This window comes from Bubalus bubalis, chromosome 2, assembly GCF_019923935.1.
Source record: "Bubalus bubalis isolate 160015118507 breed Murrah chromosome 2, NDDB_SH_1, whole genome shotgun sequence".
Classification (NCBI taxonomy): Eukaryota; Metazoa; Chordata; class Mammalia; order Artiodactyla; family Bovidae; genus Bubalus; species Bubalus bubalis.
Genome location: NC_059158.1, coordinates 124781830 through 124805856, shown reverse-complemented (window position 1 = coordinate 124805856; position 24027 = coordinate 124781830). Strand labels below are relative to the sequence as shown.

The 24027-nt window shown below is 52.9% G+C and overlaps 1 protein-coding gene across 1 annotated transcript in view; it reads right to left on the bottom strand.

Annotated features, from left to right (window-relative positions):
• Positions 1 to 24027, bottom strand: part of GLI2 (GLI family zinc finger 2) — a 262832-nt gene that overhangs the window by 171342 nt on the left and 67463 nt on the right. Inside the window, exon 2 of the mRNA XM_025277496.3 lies at positions 22304 to 22484. Coding sequence (XP_025133281.3) covers positions 22304 to 22454 — 151 coding nt within the window. The 5' untranslated portion in view covers positions 22455 to 22484. The remainder of the gene's footprint in view (positions 1 to 22303; positions 22485 to 24027) is intronic.

The following is a 24027-nucleotide window of genomic DNA, read 5'->3' as shown; positions in this document are numbered from 1 at the left end:
TGCCCTCCCCAGTGTCATCCCCTGATGTTATCACGGGAGACGGGCACTCATGTTCCCCAGCTGGCTCAGCAGTTTAACTCACTCAGGCTTCCAGAGCGTCCCACTGGGATGAAAGCTCAGTCCCCCTCCCAGGGTCCCAGAGCTCAGTCACAGTGACTTCAGCAAACATGAGGGCAACATTAGATGAGAGTTCACATTAGATGCGAAAGCAGGGTCTGGGTGAGAGAGGGCAAGGAACACTGTTCCTAAAACCCACCCTCATTCAAGTGGACTGATTCTCAGGGAGCCAGAGGGAACACAGATGCAGCTGAGAAAACCAGACAGAAGGCAAAATGGACCTGCTGGAATCTTTCTTTTGCTTGCCTTGTCAATCCCAGTCTGTCCAAGGTATGATGCTCCAGGGGAAGTTGCTGCAGAAGGTCCCCACAGCAAAAGGATCAACGGCCTTCGGATTCATACCATCAGCTACCACCCTAGCCTCTGCCTGTGCTCATGTTCTTTTTCTGTTCCACTTTTCTGCCTAGTGAACTCCTATTCATCCCTCAAAACCCAGCTCAGGCATGCCCCCTCCAGGAAGTCTTCCCAGCCTCTTTTCCCCAAAGGCAGGAAGAAGCATCTAGAGCTGACATCTCTTGAAGTCCTGACCATCCTGAGATGCCAGCCTTGTGCTTGTGAGTCCCTCCTCCTGGCTGGTGAGCTCCCAGGAGGCTTGGCTGGTGGGTTATTTGCAAAGTGACTGGTGAATACCTGCAACTAGACAAAGAAATTGCCTGTCACAAAGTTCCTCAGGTTTGCTATTCTTGAGGCGGACATTCATGGAGAATTCTCTATGCCTGCCCTTGGGCTTCAGCCTCTGGCAGAAGAATGGCAAAATGAAGCAAAATAAAGGGAGTGGAAAGAGAACACGAAAGCATTCCCAAATACTAGGATCCTATTAATATCACACTGAATTATCTGCTATCAGCACTTGTAAAGTGCAGAACAAACCTCACTCATCTGGAGATTACCCACCCCTAAGGGCAATTTTCTACCAACTGGAGCCAGGAACTCAGAAAGACGCAAGATACCCCAGGGCCCCCAGACCTAGGCACTAGAGTCTTTTTACTAAATAGTATGTAATTCATCCATAGAAGAGGCCCTTACACCCTTACTCATTGCCCCTGGACTCTCTGTCTAGAAACAATTCTAGCAGATTTATATCTATTAACGTGGGTATAACTTAAAGAGGGCAGGGCATTGTGACTAGTCCAGATAAGCAGGTTTATGAGCTGAAGACACGAGGAGGGAAGCAGCAGTAGGAAGAAAGAAGGGCCTGCTTTTAGGGCTCAGACAGACTCAAGTTCAAGTCCTGGCTGAACGGCTTAATAACTGGGTGAGCTTGGCAACAGGCTAATGAATAGGCCTCCTGTAAACAACCAAATGCTTTTTGAATTAAATGGAATTGACTAACTGAATATGGTCTTGAAGGAAACAGGACACGGAGTGGAGTGGGGGGAAGAGTCCCCCGCAGAGACTTGCTGTGAGCCCGGTCAGGAGGCTCAGAAGTCCTTTGTGGAGGGGTTGGGGAAGCAGGGAGAGATGAGCCCAGCATCTTGATGGACCCTGCTGGTCTTGCAGTAAGCGACACCTTGGCTCCCTACCAGAGAGCCCAGCCCCATAAGGATCTCTCCAATGTTAGGGTCCAGTCTGGCTCCTGGCTTCATGCTAAATGCCAGCAACGTGCAGTGTCAGCAGAGGACCCAGCCAGTTGAAGAGCTCAGCCCACACTCTTGTCTCTGCTTTGGGCCCTAGCCACCTCCACTCTGCCTCCCAGAGGCTGTTGAGGGATACAGAGCTCTTTTCTTCTTAGAGATGTCTTCTGGGATGGAAAAAAACCCCAAATGCAGGTGGCAGCCCTGTTGTCAGACTCAAGACAGGTGCCGCCACCTCCAGCACCCACTCCCAGGCATGTAGGAGGCACTGCCACCTCCGGGGAGGATGCTGGCACTCCTGGAGTCCTCTGGCTCTTCTACCCCCTCTCTGCCAGGGGCTGGGTCCTCAGGCTCAGGCAGCTCTGACCTCTGCCAAGCGTGGGCACAGGGCCACATGGTTCTGTGAACCGAGAACACGATGCCTGCAAAGCACAGAGCAGGGCAGGGGCACTGGGTCCAGGACCCCATCAAATACCAGTCTTCTTGCTTGTGGAGACCTGGTGGGAAAGTGTGGGGATCCCTCTGGGCCTCTTGTGGGACAGCAGGCATAAAGGCTTTAGAAAGGTCTATCCTCAGTAGGGGCCGTGGCACCCGGCATCTTGTACCATCCTCAGGCACAGGTCTCTTAAGTTTCTATCATATATATATAAGTGAGAGGTTGATGATGCAGGACCCTCAGAGGAGTCCCTAGGCAGGGGACTTCCCCCAGCGGGCAGACCGATGGTCTCAGTGTGGGAGGAGAACGAATAGAGGGACCAAGGAGCCATCTGGGTGGGGGGATGGGGCAGGGTCCTGACGGACCTGTGCTTAGCTGGAGAATACAGATGGTCAGAAGAGAAGAGAGAAAGTGCAGCCACAGGGCAGGGAGCACCGAGGGGCACAGGAAGGCTGCAGGGGGAAACTCCCATGGTGGTATCCCTAAGCTGACACTTCATTTCCAAGATCTCCCTCTCCGGCGTGACTCCAGTTCAGGGTTGGCTGCAGCGAAATGTGGGTGGGGTTAAGAGGAAGGCTGCTACAGAGCTGGGTCCTCTTTCAGGGCAGGGCAAGCCGCGGCACTTTCACAGTAATACCAAGAAACAATGTGTCTTTCTCATCTCTGTGTTTGGTCAGCCTCACAACTCCATGAACCAGTATTTGCAAGGGACGAAAGCGTGATGACACACGGAGGTGCCTGGGTAAAAAAGTACCCCTTCCAAGTGCGAGGCAGACCAATGGAATTTTAACAAACAGAATACAGAAAGGGCTTTGAGATGAGTTGTTTCTGAAAGTAACATTTCAGAAACAACTACATGTCAAGTTTTGGTGTATTATCTGAGAAGAACAATTCACTTAAAAGACTTTAAATATATTCCTCCACTTTCTAACTCCATCTTATGTGACGGAGGATTTCTTCCACATATTTCAACCAAAACAACATATCGCAACAGATGAAATACAGAAGCAGATAAGAGAATCCAGGTGTTTCTTATTCAACCTGACATGAAAGAGATTTACAAAAGAATCATCCCATTAATTTTTTTTTTAATTTTAGAAACCACTTTTCATAAAAATGGAACCACCACTGTTATTTTCCAGTGAATTTAAAAATATAAATTTTTCTCACATGACATTTCTAGTAAGGTAAATGTCAAGAGGTGTGAAGCCCACTAACATAAGATTTTTAGGGTCCTCAGTCATTTTTAAGGTATCAAAATATCTGGGGACACATGATAAAGGACAGGAGGCACCCTGATCCTTGGCTCACCCTGGCAAAAGGGGCAGAGCTGGCTGGCCCAGCTCCCAGACCAGATGTGAAAACAGCTGCAAGGGGCGGGCTCCCCCTGCAGCTCCCCTGATTCATCTGGCCTGAGACTGGGAGCTCGCCGAGGATGACATGAGATCTGCGTCCACAGCCACGTTCTCCCCATCACACCCGGCTTCTCCTCCCACTGTGGACCCCACTGACCTACAGCCGACCCAAGATACAGAGGCCACAACCTTCCAGAAACTCCATGGCTCCCGCAGCTCAGTGTGAACTGGCCCCATCCCAACTCTGGTCCTATGTCGCTCCCAGTGGCTCTGCTCCTCTGATTCACCTGAAGCTGGTGGGAGAGTGGGTGTCTAGGGGACCACAAGGCATGTGCAAAGGACAAGTAGGGAGGGTACTCTGGCAGATGAGCAGAGGAAGGCATCTGGGAAGAGGGAGAGCCACGCCGAGAGGCAGAGGCTGGCATGTGCAAGGGACCGCATGAGGCTACAGAGGGGAGTAGGGGCCACACGAGCCCACAGAGCTTGCACTTGGCCAGCGGCCCCTGCACTGATGTGGGAGCGGGACAGGGGCACTGTCTGGAAGGCAGCGGTCAGGGTTAACTCACTCCCCCTGATCTCTGGATGCAGTGATTTGCGGCTCCAGTTTCCGATGGGCTGCAGTTCCATAAAGGCAGAAGAGCCCTGTGGCTGAGCTGCCTTCTCTCCTGCTTAGTGGTGGTAAACGTTTCTTGATATAGACGTACTGTCTGCAGAGACCCCTCCACACCCCAAAGGTAAGGGTTTAAGTGGCCTTATAACTGCCGTTACTTATCTTCACAGTGGGCAGCGGGAGTCTGCTCAGTGGCGGCGGTTTTCATTTCACTGTATATATTTTTAGTGACTGGTTATAAATCAGGCTCATCCCTGGGGCTTGGGGTCTGAGGTCTCCGCCACGCCAGGCCAGGCTGGGAGAACCATCCCCCGTGCTTGCACTTCCGGCACTGATGGTCCTCAGGAAGGCAGGACACAGGGCCTTTGTCTCAAGGGTGCGCCAAGGGGACTCTTGGGTCCCTCAGGCCTGTATCCAGCCCCTTCTCCAAGCAACAGCCTCTTTCCTGTCCTCCTGGCTTGTCCCTATCAAACCCTGTTCTCTCAACACAGCATCTGATACACTCATCCCATGAGGCACAGATGTCTGATAACAGCCCTGCTGCTGTCTTTTCCCTGGGGAATCTCTATGGTTCCACACTCATCCATTTTTAAGCCATCAGAACTCATCTCTAGTGATGAAATTACTGAGAAGAACATGGAAAAGGACTCCTAAACCCCCAGAAATCATGACTTCTGAGTTCCCACCACTTCTGTCTCTGTATGACAGATGCTCAGTGATCTCCACTCATGTCCCCTTGTTCCCACCACCGTGAAGTACACAAACCCAGCTTCCAATCACTAGCACCTGGGGTTAATTGTCTGCGGGTTTGTGCCTGCAAATACCACTCTGTCCCCCTGCACTGGAGGTCGAAGTGACAGGAGCTCAGCTCCCTTTTGCTTGGGTGGGATAGATCACGAAGGGTCCTGGAGTTTTCCCAAAGGATGAAACTCCATTAGTTACTGGTGGCTGTGGCTGGCTGATGAACCCTGTACATGTCCAATCTCGTATCCCCAGCCCCCTTCTTACCTCCTGATAAGCCCTGTGCACTAGCCCCCCATCTCAGAGCTTCTGAGGATGACGACTTTGTATACAAGTGACCGCATACCCGGGCACAGCCTAAGATGTCCCCTGGCTGGATTGGGGAGGCTGGGGTGATCTTACTCCTCAAGAGGCGGCAGTCCAAGGGGTTGGTACAGCCTGGACATCTAGTGGGCATGAGCCCGCACTTAAGAAAGGCAGGAAGAGACCAGGGGTGGGGACCGGGATGGGAGGGGAAACTGAGGACGGAGGGCCTGATGCAGCTGAGGGTGGAGGGCTTGTTGCAGCTGAGGACGGAGAGCCTGGTGCACCTGAGGATGAAGGGCCTGAGGCAGCTGTACACATAAGGCCACCAGCAAGAAGCTGGCCCAGCAGACATGCACGGTGGCATCCATCTGCCCCAGGCAGCCACCCAGCTGTTAAGTTCTTGTACAAGCACAGCCCAGAGTCTCAAGTCTGACTCTGGACTTGGTTCTCTCCCTCCCAAGACAGAAGCCAGCTGAGGCGGTCAGATTGCTCCCGGTGTGCAGCTGGGATGTTTCTGGAACGGAAGAGCTCAAGGCCATGGCCCCACGTTGTATCTTCCCTCCCTCCACCTCCTCTGGGAAGAGCTTTCAAAGGCTGCTCTTGTCCTGCCCCCAGCTCCAGAGCAATGGAGTGCCCAGAATCACAGCACAGGGAAACAGTGACTCCATTTTCTGTTTTATTTATTAATTTTTTTAAGATCCCAGGAGCTCCTAACTCCTCCATGGGGACACGTGCACAAAAACCATCTCTGACCACCCACAGCCCTGCCAGGACCCTTGGTCAGGGCTGCTCCAGGCACTAACGGGAGGGTTCTAGCACCTTCCATCTGGCACACTGAGAATCTTTGGAACCTCTCACAGATGTCACCCAGCAGCATCACTGCAGCCATGGAACAGGCAACCCACTCTGGACGCGATGACATCAGAAACACAGAGTGGGGCCTGTGGTCCCCGACGCTGGCACTGTGGTTAGCCTTGCCAGAGCTCCCAGGGGGAAGGATCCAGTCTTGACCACAGGCCCCAGAGGCAGGGTAAGCCCATTCCCGTGAGAAAGATCAGGACTTGAGGAGCCACCCTTGCCCTACAGTGGCTTGGAAACAGGGCATCTGGCTCCCTGGGGTTCCCCTTCAGCTCTTGCTCCTGGCACAGGTATGGTCGGATGGGGTGTGCCAGTCACTGCCCCCCAGCACGAGCACAGCCAGAGCCTGTTCCTCTGCCCCTTCTCCTCTCCTGGCAGAGGAAGGACTTCCACTCTGACTCAGCAGCACAGTGGCCTTAACCATCCTGGGAAACACTGCCTCCCCCAACTAGGGTCCCCATTTCCTGTTCTCAGCGGTGCGGCCATTCATGGGAGGACTTGCCTTTCTCACCCAACTGGACCGTCCACTCCAAGAAAAGCAAACCTTGCCTGAGTATCCCTTGCTGTGACCCAGTGACCACAACATCGCCTGGGACACACTAGACCCTCAATAAACATGTGTGGAAAGACAGGAAGGAGGCGGGGGGAGGGAAGGAAGAGTGATCTGAAAAGCAGAGAAATCCAGCCTGAATCACCAGTATCTCCTTTGTAGGGGCTTCAAGTCACAGTCAATCCAGCAAAAAAGGGGGTTTATTTGAAACAGCCCTCTCCCGCTCAAGGACTTTCAATGGCTCACTACTACCCAAAGTCTGAATTCCTCTGTGGCATGTCCAAGCCTCCCCACACCTTACAAAGCTCTCTTGACAACTGCATCTCTCCTTCCACCCCTTCGTGTGAATCCCCCAGACAAAGTAAGCCCTCTCATCCACGTCCTCTAAGTAAGCCATCTCATTCCTGCCGCTAGGCCACCACTCTTGTCCCCTTCTCAGTGACCCCGCCCCACCTTCTTGGAGGAGCCGCCTTGGTGATGCCACACCCCCCCCCCCCCCCCCAGAACTTTCTGGCATTTCTTCTCTAAGACTCTCACCTGGTAACAATCAGGTGCACTTTGTGTTCCCTCATGGGAGGCTCCAAAGGACAACGAGGGACTGGGGACAGGCCCAGTCACCCCAGGAGCAGCCCTAAGAGGAGGAAACTTGCTGCTTCTGAAGAGCCAGAGCTCTGACTGCACCACGCACCCTTGTACCCAGCCCACCAAGAGCCAGAGAGAGGCAGGGGCAGTGTCTCAGTGATATCACTGGGCCCCAGGTGCAGCAGTTCTGGCTTCCTGGGTTTGAAGGGTCTGAGTGGGCTTCTATCACTTGCCACTAAGCATCCTGACTCAGTCTCCATCAGAGAAGAGCCATCCTTTCAGCTCAAGATACTGCCATCTTCCTGGATCTTTTAACATCATGCATGACCCTCTTGGGGTTCAGAATTAAGTTCAGCTGCCTGCCCATCCATGGTCCCTGGCTAAGAGCTGGCCTGAAGGACAGGCAGGGGACTGGGGAGGGGGGAAGTAGGGCTCCTGAGCCATCCACTGGGACTCCCTGAGGACCAACTGAGACCACGGAGTGGAGGGAAAACAGTGGAGGGAAGGGGCCACTCTGGGAACACCAGGCCAGGGGAGGCAGGGGTTGCGCCAGACCCCGCAACCTGCATCACGCTGACCTGCCACCTCCACCACTTCCCAGCAACTGCAATCCAGCCAGCACCTGCCCTCCGTGGATGCTGCTCTGAAGAAAGCCTGGGACCCCACACATTAAGCATCTAACGCCCACCCCTCCTTCAAGCCCGGCCCTGGGGCAAGGGCAGCATCCTGGCCTGGGGGACCCAGGTTAGCTCCTTACCGGGGTCCAGCCGTGCTCACTGTGTGGCCTCGGGCAGACTGCTCTCCTCTGTGGGCCTCAGTGGACCAGATGGCCCCACGCCCCTCCCACTTGGAAGCTCAGAAGAGAAGCTGGCCCTTCCCAGCCAAGCATCTGATTTCCAGCAGGACAGGGACCCCTCTCTCCCGGGCCCCCACGCCTCTCCCACCTGGAGCAGGAGGAGGGGCAGCCGGGTCACCCCGGCCTGCTGGCAGGCAGTCTCTCCCAGCCCCGCCGGGCCCCCACCCCTGCTGCTGCAGAGCCCATAGCCCTGCCACGATCAATTATTTGGCATCCAAGGGAGGACGTAATGTGGTGATAAAGGACCAGAAGTGAACTACAGGCTGGTGCTCCTTCTAAAGTGATTTACTCGGCTCCCCTCCACTCTCACACCCTTAATGTAATTATTTACTTTGTCATTAAACACCGTCCTTCTACTTCAGTGGTTTTTAGAGCTTCTGGAGCCTATAGACTTGATGAGGGAGGCTTCTCATTGGCCAGAGGCAGCAGAGTCCTCCCTGGGGGGCCATGGTGCTCATGCAGCCCCGGAACTCATGCTGGGGTTTTAGGGCTATGACAAAGCCACTCCTAGACACCCCCAGGCACCTCCCTCACCCTCTCTTACCTCCTTCCTTACCTCCCCCCTCGCTCCCTTCCTTCTCTCTTAAAACTGAGGTATAATTCACATACCATAAAGCTCACCCTTTTATGGCATACAATTCGGTGGTTTTTAGTGCGGTCACCATGTTGAACAGTCATCACCTCTAATTCCAGAACATCTCGTCACCCCAAAAAGGAACTCCATATGCGTCAGCAGCCACCCCCATTTCCTTCTCCCCTCCGCCCCTGGCCACTTTTCATCTATTTTCCATCCCTACGGATTTGCTCATTTGGAACAGCCAGTGTAAGGGGAACGCTGGCCTTCTGTGTCTGGCTTCTTTCACTGAGCATAACGTTAGCAAGGTTCATACCTGCTATGGTAAGAATACCTTCAACTTCAAGGTGCTGAAGTATGTATCAGTATTTCATTCCTTTATTTTACCAAATAATATTCCATTATGTGGATAGACAACATTTTATCCATTCATTGGCTAATGGACTCCTAGGTGGCGCCAGTGGTAAAAGAACCCGCCTGCCAATGCAGGAGACGCAAGAGATGCAGGTTTGATCCAGGGGTCGGGAAGATCCCCTGGAGTAGGGAATGGTAACCCACTACAGTATTCTTGCCCAGAAAATTCCATGGACATAGGAGCCTGGCAGGCTACAGTCCATGGGGCTGCAAAGAGTCAGATGCAACTGAGCACAGCTAATGGACATTTGGGTTATTTTCATTTTGGGGGGCTATTATGAATAATGTTGCTATAAACATTCATCTACACGGTTTTGTAGAAACATGTGCTTTCAATTCTCCTGGGTAGATACCTAAGAGGTAGATACCTCTCTCCTTTTTCCATTCTGTCGTCAGCCCTGAGCTGGCAGAGCTGAGGGCCTGGCATGAGGGCGCCACTGACGGCAGAGGTCAGCTGGAAAGCACCACATGACTCTGGCCGCTAATGGCACAGCCAGGAGTTGCCACAGGCCCCCTGAGGCAGGTGAGGTCACCCTCTCGTGAGAATAGTGACAGTAGCCCCCTGTCGGCCACATGCAGATCCTCACCCCACTTCACACATCAGGCAAGGGTGCCCCACGCCTGTACCTGACTGAAGGCACCTGTTATTTTCCTTGGCACCAACACGGCCTGGAGAAATGTGATCAGTGGGCAGACTCTGGACCAGAAATGGGACAAAGTTTCTCTATTGCATCCAGCCTCACAACTCGCACGTTTGGCAACCTCTTCTTCCCTTTCTGACCCTCTTCTCCCCCAGCTCAGCTGCCCCAGCCCCTGGTACTCAGGTGCCTATAGCTGTCCATGGGGAGGGTCCTGGCACTAGGGAACCTGGGTCACAAAAAGGGATGAAGGACAATGTGGGCCTCTGAAGGAACCCAGACGCAAGGTGATGGCTAAGGGTAAATGTAAGGTTCTGGGTTGGGAGCAGAGAGTGCTGTCCTGCCCCGCCCAGCATCACCCTGCTCTGGCTTCATGCACAAGGCTTCATGTCCAGAATGGCAGAGATGGAGGACAGCACAGAGTTCAAGCCTGCTGTCTATCACCAGCACCACACCAAGCCCGAGCCCTCCTCTCAAATGTGGCTGCTCAAAGGGGATGGAAAATCGGATGTGGCAAAGTGCTTCGCCCTGTCCGGTGTCGGGACTTCAGGCAGCCTAACTCCCCCACACGCAAGCTGGCAGTCTACACCCACTGGGAGTGGCGCCAGCCAGCACACAGGGAGAGGGCCAAGGGCAGTTTTCTCAAGACGGAGCCCCTCCAGCCCCCTCCCTCCCTGCCTGCCCCCGGAGAAGAGGCTGCCTAAACCTGGCGCGTGCGTGCTAAGTCACCTCAGAGGTGTCCAACCCTGTGCAACCCTATGGACTATAGCCAGCCAGGCTCCTCTGTTCACGGGATTCTCCAGGCAAGGATATTGGAGTGGGTTGCCCTGCCCTCCTCCAGGAGATCTTCCTGACCCAGGGATCGAACCTGCATCTCCTACATCTCCTGCATTAGCAGGCGGGTTTCTTTACTACTAGTGCCACCTGGGCCTCTTGATGAAAGTAAAAGAGGAGAGTGAAAAAGTTGGCTTAAAGCTCAACATTCAGAAAACTAAGATCATGGCATCTGGTCCCATCACTTCATGGCAAATAGATGGGGAAACAGTGGAAATAGTGACAGACTTTATTTTTCTGGGCTCCAAAATCACTGTAGATGGTGACTGCAGCCATGAAATTAAAGGACGCTTACTCCTTGGAAGAAAAGTTATGACCAACCTAGACAGCATATTAAAAAGCAGAGACATTACCTTGCCAACAAAGTCTAGTCAAGGCTATGGTTTTTCCAGTAGTCGTGTATGGATGTGAGAGTTGGACTATAAAGAAAGCTGAGTGAAGAAGAATTGATGCTTTTGAACTGTGGTGTTGGAGAAGACTCTTGAGAGTCCCTTGGACTGCAAGGAGATCCAACCAGTTTATCCTAAATGAGAGAAGTCCTGAATATTCATTGGAAGGACTGATGTTGAAGCTGAAACTCCAATACTTTGGACACCTGATGCAACAAACTGACTCACTGGAAAGGACCCTGATGCTGGGAAAGATTGAAGGTGGGAGGAGAAGGGGTAAACAGAGGATGAGATGGTTGGATGGCATCACCGACTCAATGTACATGAGTTTGAGTAAACTCTGGGAGTTGGTGATGGACAGGGAAGCCTGGCGTGCTGCAGTCCATGGGGTTGCAAAGAGTTGGACATGGCTGAACAACTGAACTGAGCGCCACCTGGGAAGCCCGCCTAAACCTGGAAGGTGCTCCAAACGAGCCTTGCACACTCAGAGCCAGGCTAGGCTGGGCCTCCAGCCTCCTCGTACGGCTGTGCAGCAGCTGGTGGACACAGGTGGAGCAGGGGCCTCTGGACACAGCATTATAGAGCTTCCCAGTTCCAAGAGAGGGGCTTGTGCTGGGGCTGGGGAGTGAAGGCATCTGCTCTCCCAAGGGGCAGCCAGAGCCAGCCACCCCCAGCCTGTTTCAGACACCAGGACCTTTGTATTATATGTGCTTTTCCCCCAGATAGAACCCCATCCCCCTTGCACATCATGGACAACCTGCTCCTCCATGAAGACTGTTCAGATACTTGTGGATTCATACCTTCATTTCTTCACGCTCAGATATCTATTGGAAACATACATGCTACTCTGGGAAAATAGTTCTAGAATAAACCTAATAGTAGCCACAATAATACAAATATAGCAAAAACTAGTCCATACAGAATGTCTACTACATGCCAGGTGATGTCAAAGCACTCTACACTGCTTACCTGCACTGCGGTCTTCAAAAGATAAGTATTTTGTCCGATTTAAAGATGAGGACACCAGCGTTCAGATCAGCAAAGGATACTCAACTGGCAAGTAGCAGAGCAAGGATTCAAACCTCATCTTCCCAAGCCTGAGCCCCAGGTCCCAGACTACAGTGACCATCCCAGAGCTGCGTGCTCCATGCACCATCCAAACAGTTGCCCTAAGTCCTGCCACACTCTGCAAACACCTCCTTGGTAACATCTCCCCAACCACCTGATCTGAACGTGCAGCTGCTCCCAGCAGGACCCCGGCTGAGAGCCAGCACACAGCTGCAGACGATGGCCTTCCCAGGGCCCGACTCGGCCTTCAAGGCCTTTTGGGCCCCACTCCTTCCCTGCAGTTTTCCTGGTCACTCAGGCCTCAGGCAACGGCCATATCAGCACCGTGAGTTGGGGCATCTGGTTTCTCCACAGGGCAAGCTCTTGGGGACAAGCATTAGTCTTGGATGACTCCTCTCCTCCTTCCCACCTGCCCAATCCGGTGCTGGCATTCAGATGCACTACTTTCCCCCTTCACCCATCAGTGTGCCGAAAAGGAGGGGACACCAATAAAGCCACAGGAACCTCAATCCACATGGTCCAGTGACCACATATCCACCTGGGTACCCCAGTCACCCCTGGGCCTAACTGCAGGGCAGTCAAAAGGCCTCCCCCTCCCTGGGTCCTACAGGTCCCCGGACACCACTGCCCATCCCTCCACGCCTGGCTGCTGGACCCCTTGCCTCCAGCTGCTCTGCCCAATACTGCCTCCCACTGCAGGTGAGCTTCCCAGCTGGCCCTCCCATTCCAGCACGGCAAGGACCTGACTTCAGCCTCTGTGGCTGGCTCCCGGATGCCCTGGGGAGGGGAGGGCAGTCTGAACACTCCATCTGCCACCCTGGTGCCCCTCTCAGGCCACACACACCAAACTAGAGGCACGTGCGCTAGCCTGCTGACTGCCCCCAAGCCCTTGCCCTCCTGATGGGCTACTCTGTTTCTGCTCTTCCCATAATGTCCACCTTCTCTCCTCCTCCCACTTGGAAAAAGTGTGCATCCCTATGGGCCCTCCTCTCAAGCTACCTCCAAGGAGGCTCCCTGGGCAGGATCATCCCAGGGAACCCCTAGAAGGCAGAGGCAGTGTCTCCACCAATACAGTTCTGGTTGGCATTTCGGAACCATCTGTGTAATGCCCGTGTGAGCTCAGGGAACCCCAAGGCCCCCGGGGCAATCTCAAGAAGGCCAGGGATCCCCCATGGCCCCCGAACGCCAGGCCTGACTTCATTATCTTCCAAATGTTCCCAAGATCAGAGGCCGTGAGACCTGGCCACAAACATAAAATAAATTATCCTCCCCACACCAATGATAAATGGTTCTATTAGCAAACCAGATTGTTAAACTCCGATATAACAGAACGCAGGAAACCGGGGCCCATTCATCCTCTCTCCAGCGCATACTGAGTTGTAAATAGGTTATTTTGTGTGTAAATAACACATTAAAACACAGCATTAGCTGTGTCTTTTGATAGAGAGGAAATTGTTACAAATAAATAACTCTGGACAGGAATGTAAAATAAGCCAGATTTAATAGTGCATGCCTGGTGCAGTCGTGTTAAACATGACTAAAATGATAAACCCCAGAATATACTAATAGTAAACTATGCACTGACATCAAAGTAATGGGGCTGTATTTTCACCAAGCTTTAGAAATGCTAAAATTAGTTCTGACAGAACCAAACGTCAGAAAAATGTTTCTAACATAAACACCATCCTTTTGGGAAGCTGAGGTTGGGGCCAGGCAGAGGACAGGGCTGGGGGCAGCTAGTGCCCCAATATAGGCAGAGCCTCGAATATGGGTTTCCAGTCACCACGGTGTCCCTGGGTGACTGGACGTCAAGTATATGGGCCTCAGTCTTCACATCTGTAAAATGAATGGATTTGAACTAGATGATTGCTAAAGCTTCTTCCAGTTCTATCGAAGGAAATGACTTCAAAGCTTTCTCCAAACTCTACAACAGTTTAACATGTAAAAGAGTCACGAGAAATAAAGTTACGTCTACCAGGCGGGTCCCATGTCCCGGGGACTAACAAGACCAAGAGTCAAAGCAGCACCTGGAACACCTTCCTGCTGCCAGGGCAGCTCAAAGGCACAGAAATGCAGGTCCGAAATGCAAACGTGAGCCAAGGGGAGTGGCCAGAGTGCAGACCCCAGGCTGGCCTTGAACACTGTGGGCAGGAGGGGAAGAAGCCTGCTGTACTGGGGGCAGGCGGGCATCCCCTCTGATTTGGGGTGGCAGCCGCTTTGAGGGACATTTAAAGCATAAGGTCTCAGCATCAAACATGAGGCCACCATACGCAAGAAGAAAGCTGGTTCAGACCCACATCCCCACCAGTTACTTCATTTCCACACAGGCACTCTGCCAGCCATGGTTAAAGGCTGTCCCATTTCAGTCCATCGTGGCCAGGAGTGACCAGTATTATCTCCATTTCCCAGACTTCAGAGAGGTTAACTGACTTGCCCCAGAACACAGAGCTAACAAGTGGGGAGCTGGGAGGAAGCCAGGTCCTTTCCCCCACTCTCTGTGCTCCACGGAGGGCTGCAAGGAGGCTCCAGCCCTCCCTCTCTGATCCTCCAGGACACTCCAGCACCTGAGACCATGTCTGGGCATCATCAAGAGTCACTCAGGGCAGGGAGGGATAAATTAGTAGGAGTTGGGGATTAACATATACACACTACTATATATAAAATAGATAATCAAAAGGACTTACTGTATAGCACAGGGTACTATATTTAACATCCTGTGCTAAACCATAATGAAAAGGAATCTGAAAAAGAATGTCTATATATGTATAACTGAATCACCTTGCTGTATACCTGAAACAATATTGTAAACCAACTATACTTCAATTAAAAAAAAAGGAAAAAACAGTCATTCAGAGCCCATCCTGAAAACACCCAGGGAACTGTGCTGCACTCCACTTCCTGGGCGTGCGGAGCTGTCTCAGAGAACTGAGCTCTGCTTTCGGGAAAAGTCTTATGGGAACCGGCTGTTCCGTGCGGCTGGGCCGTTAAAACAAGCTCAGAAGCAGCACCAACAGCCTTCTGGAAATCACTTAAATAAGAGTAATTGCCCACTTAGTCACACGTGAGTGCATCCTTGGGCTCAAAGCAAGTGTGTGGCCCTGCTGGACAGCTCAGGAGGCCAAGCAGGACTGGCCCACAGCAGCAAGTTCCCCGCTGTCCAGGGAGTCTCAGGAGGGAGCCAGGACCCAGGAGGAGGCCAGGCCCAACAGACCCTCATCCTAGGGGACCTCCGGATTGGCAGAGGCAGCTGGCCACCCCAGCCCGCCAGGCACACACTTGGCGTGACAGTCCCAGACTCACTCCCCTCACCCAGCAATCACTTCCTGGATGTCTGCCTTGCTGGGGGCGCTGTCACAGGGCCTCGGGGTTGGGCGGGGGAGTGGGAGAGACTCAGAAATAGACACACCAGAGCGTCCCTGGTGGTCCAGTGGTTGAGAATCCGCCTGCCAATGCAGGGGACACAGGCTTGATCGGGGAATAAGATTCCACATGCCTCGGGGCAACTGAGCCCCTGTGCCAGAACTACTGAAGCCTGATCACCCTGGAGCCCATGTCCCGCAGCAAGAGAAGCTACCGCAATGAGACCTGCGTACCACAGAGAGCAGCCCCTGCTTGCCACAACTAGAGAAAGCCCACACGCAGCAATGAAGACCCAGTGCAGCCAAAAAGAAACAATTTTAACATTTTAAAAAACTGTTGTTAAAAAAAAAAAGAAAGAAACAGACACACCAGGGATGGAGACACTTAGGATGACAGGGCAGGGTGGGTACCATATGACTTGGGATTTCCCAGTCCTAAGCCTCACAGTAAGAACATCTTATTTCCATACTCTGGCATTTTCACAGCATTCTGAAACAGGCATGAATGCCCCCCACTATGAACAAAAATCTACCTTGAAGAAACTTTCCGAGAAGCCAATGGCCTGTGAACAAGAGGAAGGGGTAGCCAGTGGGAGCTCAGGCAACAGGGAGTGCCGTGCTAACAGCAATGCCAGGCTACCCCCCACCCCACCAAAACTGCCCAGCTGCCACCGATTCCCTACTTCTGGGGGGCTCATCCATGCCTTGGACAGTGACCTGGGAAATCTGTTAACATATGCACACCCAGGCCCTGGCCCAGGAGATTCTGTTTTGGCATCCTGAAAGTCTTCCTTTATTAGAGTCACCCAAGACTCTAAGGCTTGGCCAGCTTTGGCATCATTCGGTCTGATCCCACCCTCCAGCACACAAGGCTGAATTAAGGAGGCCAGAGACCCACTAAGGTCACCTATCCATGATACCCTGTGGTAGCAAAGCACAGGAGGACAAGAACTCAGGTACAATTTCCAGCCCAGGGCTCCCTCCACCTTCTCAAACAGGAAGACACCAGAAATCTGGGATTCCTACCACCTGTTTGGGGGGTCTACTAGCAAGGGTTACCTCAGAAAGAGACCTTCTAAGTCAGGCAGAGCCTGCAGACCTAGAAAAGGAAATTTGGTTATAGTTTATAAAGCAAAGACTTAACTTGGAGTTAACTGTGTGCCTGGCACCATACGTGTGCTAACACAGGTAATTCTCACAATGCTATGAAGCAGGTGCCATTCTGGTGCCCATTTTATGGATGTGGAAACTGAGACGTGCCTGAGATCTGCACAGTTGGGCCTTAAGCAAGCAGACTGGCTCCAGAGGCTGGGCTGCTTCAACTATGACTCTACACTGCATACAAGGAGAGAGATAGCTACTACTCACAAGGGGCCTGTCCCAGGCAGGTGTGAGCACACTGTATGTCTCCTGTAATTTCTTCATGGCACCTCTGCATATGATTCTCACTCTACATGTACAAAGACCCGTCCTGCCTTCTGCTGCCAGGCACAGAGAGCCTAACATCTAAGAGTGATCAGAATCATAGCTCACAGGCTCTGCTTCAGGAGGTCTGGGGTGAGGCCCAAGTCCCAAGGATGCTGATGCTGCTGACTCTGATGGAAGGACCACCCTGGGAGCACCCTGGCCTAGGACATGGTGGGTGCTCCATGTAAGAGTGAGGTGTTGGCTACCACAGATGCATCACAGAATTTCTATGGCCTGTGTTGACTCTGGGGACAAGGAAAGCTCCCTGGATCAAGATGCAGCTGAGGTTTATGGCTCCAGCCTTCTCATCCTCCCAGCCCAGAGGCGTGGGGGTGGCTGGGTCCCTGGTGCTCAGCTGAAGCAAACACAGAGGTTCAGAAATATTTTTGGAAAGAAAATCCACTGTTGAAGAGGAAAATACGACAGCATCGGGGAAGTTTCAGTGTAAAAAAATGAGAAACATCTGAATCGAATTGCCTTTAAAATTACGCCATGTGAAAAAATTAAAGGGAAAAATAGCTCTGGGCAAAAATATGTTTTTAAAGCTTGATGGCCTCCCAAGTGTTAGCAGAGCAGCTCAAGAGGCTGGGAAAGTGCCCACCAGCCGCGGCTTCTGCCGTCTGGTCCGACCACAGGGCTGCTTGTCCTTGCACAGCCCTGTGATGCAGAGGTGTTCCTGTCACACAAGGAGGTGGAACCTCTCAGAGGAAATACCCAGTCCTGAGCATAGCTAGCTTCACAACTCCAAAGGGTGGTCAAGCAACAAAGGCTGCTCGAGCCAGGTAACTTTTAAGGTCCCTCTGCAAATAAGTCACAGCCCAGACCTCCAAGAGCTGGAAGGAAGCAGGCGCTGCTAGGCCACTAAACCAACAAGGGAGGGGACAGATAAGAACTGTCCAGAGCTGGTGCAGAGGCCGGACATACACACAGTGTCAGCAGGCTGAGCTTTGAGGCCCAAATCACCCACAAACAATTTTAAGTCAGGATCTCAAAGCAAATTCAAGAAGGAGATGCTCAGTATGGGAGAGGCAAGGGCCCTGAGCCTCAGACCCCACTCTCTAGGGAAGCAGTAGAAGGCCTGGGCCAGTCCCTTCTCCACCTCATTTCGGTCCCACCTACAAAAGGAGACACTCTGACTTCCCATGAACTAGACGTGCCAACACCGCACCCCTAACACCCTGGACATCCTGCGTGTCCTTTCCAAGCATTGCCACTGGGGACGACTACTGCCCTCATCCCTGACCTTCTCACTCTGGACCCTTACTCTCCTTCTCATTCCTAACGGGGCCAAAAAAGCTGAGTCAGTCTCCAGATACTATCAGTAAAGTGCTGGGAGAGGACAGGGGCTGGAGGCAGCCCTGATGTATAGCGTTTGCCAATTTCCATGGTGTAAATACTTCCACCCCAGCAAGGTTAAATGACCAATCTAAGGCCACAGAAAAAGCAAGAGACTTCTGGGAGTTAGTGATGGACAGGGAGGCCTGGCATGCTGCGGTTCATGGGGTCGCAAAGAGTCAGACATGACTGAGCGACTGAACTGAACTGAAACTCTGCCACAGATGGCAGTGTTGGAAGGAGAACTTGTATACTTGGTTCTCCCAAGTCTGCATAGTCTGCTTCCAGTGCACCCCTGCCTCTCAGACTGCTGACTTTTTTGGCCGAGGCATGGAGGATCTTAGTTCCCCCACCAGGGGTTGAACCCAGGGCCCTGACAGTAACATCATTGAGTCCTAACCACTGGACCACCAGGGGAATCCCCTTATTGACATTCTGATAGAGGGTTCTAGAAAACTGAAGGTCCTTAAGAACCAAAGATTTAAGTTTCCCATATGCAATGTACATTGTCCTGGGTCAACTACTTCTAAGGGAACCTCTATGTACTATAAACTTGTGACAGAGGTGAGAATAACTTGTATCCTGCTTTTTTACACTTTGCATTAAAACATATGCATGCGTGTGTGCTGAATCACTTCAGTCATGTCCGACTCTGAGACCCAGTGGATTGTAGCCCGCCAGGCTTCTCTGTCCATGGGATATCCCAGGCAAGAATACTGGAGGAGGTCACCATGCTCTTCTCCAGGGGATCATCCTGACCTAAGGATTGAACCCACCTCTCTTATGTCTCTTACATTGGCAGGAGGGTTCTTTACCATTAACACCACCTGGCAAGCCCCAAAACATATGCACATCCCCCATCGTGATAATCATAACCAACATTTTCAGGCTCTATATAATGTTCCATTCAATAGACATTCTACAGTTTGATTAATCAATCCCCTATCACTGAACACTTAGGGTGTTTCCAAGTGTTTATAGTTACAAATAACGTGGAAATGAAATCCTTCTGCCTAAAGGTATGATCACTTTTAGGAATCAAAGTCCTATAATTCCAGGGTTGGGACTGAAGCTCCTGAGGCCAAAGGGCAACTAGGGAGTGGGTGATCGCAGCCCTGCCAGTTCTCACGGTCTGACCCTTCTGCATTCCTCACCACAGTGCCCCCAACATCCTCAGACAGGACTCCCCCTACTCTGGACAGATGCATAACAGGCCACGAAACACCGAGCTTGTGTTTCTCTTCCGAGAAAGCTGTAAAGCACGGTATGGATCACAGGGACGATCTCAGGGACAAACAGTGTCAGAAGAGCCTAGTGTCTGATTTGGCAGTCACTAGCTCAACCACAGGGAATCAGCTCAGTCCCACCCCTGCTTCAGCAAGCAGGCATCCCAGGATGGTTACCCCATCTTTTCCAGAAAACAACTCAGGGACAGACCCCTCAACAGGCAGCTCTCAGCTCTCCCCCACCCCCTGCCCCAGCCCAGCACACACCAGACAGCACCGCCCCTCTCCCAGGTCTTCAGGCAGACCCTCTGCCCTGCCCACCCATGTTCACACTAGCCCCAAAGCCAGGTACTGAGCCCCCCTCTTGGGCCAGCTCCTCACCAATGCCACCTTCCCTGACACCACCCAGGGTCCCAGGACACCCTCAGGCACTGAGCTCCAGAGCAGAACACAAACATTCCCATCCTGAGAGGGCCTCCATGTGGGAAACCCCCACAAACCCCCTGTGCTGCCTGGCACCCCCTTCTGTGCATCCATCTCACCTGTCCACAGGCCTAAGCCCCTGTGGGCCCACAGCAGAGGTTCTTTGGAACCTTCTAGGACTTAGGTTTCCTGAATGAAAGAGGATTCTTGCTCACGGCATCTCTGTCACCGTGGGTAAGATTTAAGGAAGGTCTGATGTCACGAGATTATACAGACTTGGAATAACATTTGCCAAATATTCTCACAACACAGTTTAGGAAAACAAGGCCCAGAGAAGCGAATGGCCTGTCACACCGGGACCCAGGACATGGCTGAAATGGGGACCCAGGCCAGTGTCCCAGGGCTGCTCCACCGGCCTCCCTTGCCCCACCGGCAGGACACAGACATCATGGTCCCCCAGCCCTCAGGGAACCGCTCCAAGATGCTACTGCTCTGCCCTGACTCCAGGAGGGCTCTTTGCAAATGGGGTGTCCAGAGAGTGGCTCAGGGAGCAGGAGACACACCTGCCTTGCTCCAGTGACAATGAGCCGCCTGCCCCGGGCGACTGGGTGGAGAGGCACGTCCACGCAGTGCAGGAACCTCATCAGCCAAGCACTTCCCTGGGGTCCAGCAATGAGGGGATGGATGGAGGCCTGCGGGGGTGGGCAGGACCACATCTTGGGTGAGGGCAGGGGGCAGAGCGAGGTCAGGTGCTTCTGGGGAGCCACTGCACCCCAAGCTCTAGGCCCACTGCCCGCCCCCGCCCCCAAGAGACCAAGACCCCCTCAAGCATCTGTGGTTATTGCCCCATCGGTGACAACCAGGTCTGATGTTCAAGGGCTTTCTCCCAGTTATTCCGTAATTACTCCCTAATTACCACCTCGGTCTGTTCTCAGCTACTGGGACATGACAGTGGAGCGTGCCGCATGGCAGTTCACAATCCACTCTTGGATTCAGAGAGGCAGACACAGGCCAAGGCGGGGACAGCTGAGGGCCTGGAGGGTGGGCCAGAGATGCACCAAGGTGATACAGGCCTCAGGGGCCCACGCATCTCTGCATCAGGCAGAGGGACAGCCTGAGACGTCACCACAGGCCAGGGGAAGGAACAGACCAAATGCAGACCCAGCCAGGCCCAGGACAAGCCAGCGCTGGCCCACCCTCAGCCACGCCTCCTCTCCTTCCACTCATGGCCTGGCTCCCTGACAACACATGCACGGGGTCCACCCTGGCCTTTGGTGCCTTCCTCCACCCCACTGGCCCCTCCTCACAGGGGAAGGGCCTGGAGAGCCCGGCTCCTGGAGGAGACTGGAGTCAAGGGACATCACACAGGGCAGGAGGCCAAGTACCCACCTCCTGGACCAGGAAGGTTGGCCTGGGACCTCCTTCCACTGACTGGGGCCACACATCCTGACAGTTGACCTCCAACTCAGAATCACGAGGAAAAATAAAAACAATGTGGTAACAATGACCAGTTTACTCTTGGAAAAAGTGAATCCTACCCACTCTCTCTTTCCAAATCCCGGGGCTCCAGCTCTAAGCTGCACCCAGCACGGCCCAGCAGTCCCAGCCAGCATCATCTGAGCACAGGTTAGAATTACAGAAACTCAGCCTCACTCTGACTCACCGAATGGGGGTCTGCACTGGAACAAAGCCCCCTGGGATCTGTGTACATCAACGTGTGAGTGGTGCGGCCAGCACTCACACCCCATTCCAGAGAGGGCACAATCCCCCCCACCCCCACTGCTGCCTCTGAGCTGTGCTTCTGAGCTGCGCTTGAGTGGCAAAAGCAACAGGGCATGACTAACTGCGTTTGAATAAAAAGGGGAAGAAAAGAAATCTAAGTCTCTCCATTCCCCAGAGACAGAAATAGTGTTGTGGCCTCCAGATGGACCGCGCAGACACAAGGGGAGGTCTCGCCTTCCCGCCAAACTTTCCCAACGGGATGCTGGCACGGACCAGTGGAAACCAGAGCGTATTTCTCTTTGGGGCAGTAAAATGAGAGGCTGTGGCTCGGGGAGTCCTTCTGTTATAATTAAGTTGGCCAGAAATTCACCTAAGGATGCTAAATTCCGTACCTGACCCTCTAATTACAGCCAGAAGGGATCAGGAGACAATTACTTTCCAAAATAGTCCTTGGCAGACCAGAGGCAAGAAGCCGCCTCTCTGGCACATGTGTGCCAAGGGAACACACACCCGGGCCGCCCCTCAGCCCCACACCTCCCATCCCTTCACTTTCCCGTTTTCCCGATGGAGCCCAAGATGTCCAAACCCCGCCTTCCCGATCTGGGGGGGGTTGGACCTCCAAGATCCACCTGCAGGCCTCCATCCCAGTGCCTGGGGTCCCCAGAACCTGGAGCACCCTCTGGCTCCCCCCAGGATGTCTGCCACCTGTAGGCCTCCATCCCAGTGCCTGGGGTCCCCAGAACCTGGAGCACCCTCTGGCTGCCCCCAGGATGTCTGCCCAGTGACATCGACCACCCATCTCATTGAATCTCAAATGGACTCATGAAAAACAGCCCCCTCCCCTGCCAAGTGCATTGAACAGCAAGTACCTCCTTGGGCAGCTACCGCGGCCGCAGCCGCCGCCGTGGCCACCGCGAGGGCCGAGGCTTTCCTGCCGGGGTCAGGGAAAGCGAGGCCCTCCAGGATCCCACCTTTGACTTCTTTCTTGTCCGTGGCCGTGGCTGAGGCAGATGTCTCCATCCTAGCCGCACATAGTCCTGGGTGGCAGCCCTGGAGGGGGAGACAAAGGCAATCACCAACGTGTCCCCCAGACCCAGCTAGGAAGCACCAACCCAGGTTCCCAGCCACTGCCCCGTGCTCCGAAAGCAAACAGCTTCCTCCTCTGATCATTGCCAAGGAGAGTTTAATTAATTTTGAGCCTTCTTCATTCTGAGATTCATCTGGTCTTTCAAACGACCTCACAGACAGCAGCCAAGCATTTTCACTGTTACCCAAGATTTTTCAAATCTAAGCAACAAGTTCCTAGTCCCGCACATGGCAAGTAGCAAGAACTATCTTGAGAAAGGAAGTCAGAAGGCAATGCCCCTCATCTCAGACTCACGGGACAAGAAAAATCAATGCGAGGACCACAACAAGGAGGTCCTCAAAGAAAAGCCCTCGTTCTCCCATTCCTTGGCTGCTCACCAGGTCCACCTTTCACTTACTCACATGTATGTTCATTCACTCTTTCATCCATTTGCTCATTCATTCATTCAACAGTTTTCATCATTTATTCACTCACATGCATTTAGTCAATATCTTATTGAGGCCCTACTATGCATCAAGTGTTATGCCTGGTGTTGAGAACACAACCCACAGAGTTGACACCCTACTTGGGAGACATGATAACTAAGGTGGGGGACAGAGAAATGTATGTTTCATTCCCCTTAGTGAGAGGTGGTGTGTGAAGGAAAGCAGAGGGGCAGGCTAGAGCAGCATGGGAAGGGCAGGAAGGCCACCATCCTGCCTCACTAAGGAAGGGATGGGATGCCACTTGAGGGTCTGAGGGAGACTGTGGCAGTCACAGGGCAGGGGCAGGGGCTGCCGGCCTGGGCGGGAGGAGGCTGGTTTGTTCCAGGAGCAGCAAGAAGCTGAGTACAGGCCCTTGGAGTATTTCGAGCAGAAGGGGGACGTGACAGGACTCAACGGTATAAAGGAGTCACCCTACAGGTGTATAGAGAGCAGATCTGGGAGGAAGGGGCCTGACTACAATGACCCAGGCAGATACATGGTGGTTTGGATTAAAGGGACACTGGCTCTGAAGACAGAGCCCACAGTCCTCACTTGGGTATGAGAGAAAGAGGAGTTGTCATGGGTTAAGAGAGGAACCCAAGGAACACAGGGCTCAGGGAACACGCCATCTCCATCAGGCTACTGGGTCACAAGCAGATGTTTTTCTAAGTGATGCTTCCCCACAGATACTGCTAATTCAGTGTTTGCATCAATTATTACAGAACAGACATCCGAAAGCCAATTTTCTTAAAAGAACAGGGGTAGGTCAAAGATGGCTCCTATTTTTGGCTGAGCACTGGGGTGACTGCACAATGGAGCCACTTGCTTGGATGTAGCAGGGGTGAGAAATAGGTTCGGGGCAGGTGTTCAGTTTGGGCCATGTTAAGTCTGAGATGCCTATAAAGACATGCAAAGATTGAAAGAAGGTCCTGCTGTATATAGCACAAGGAACTCTACTCAATATCCTGGGATAAACCATAACAGAAAAGAACATGAGAAGAATGTATGTATAAGTAACAATGAGCCACCTCACTGTACACCC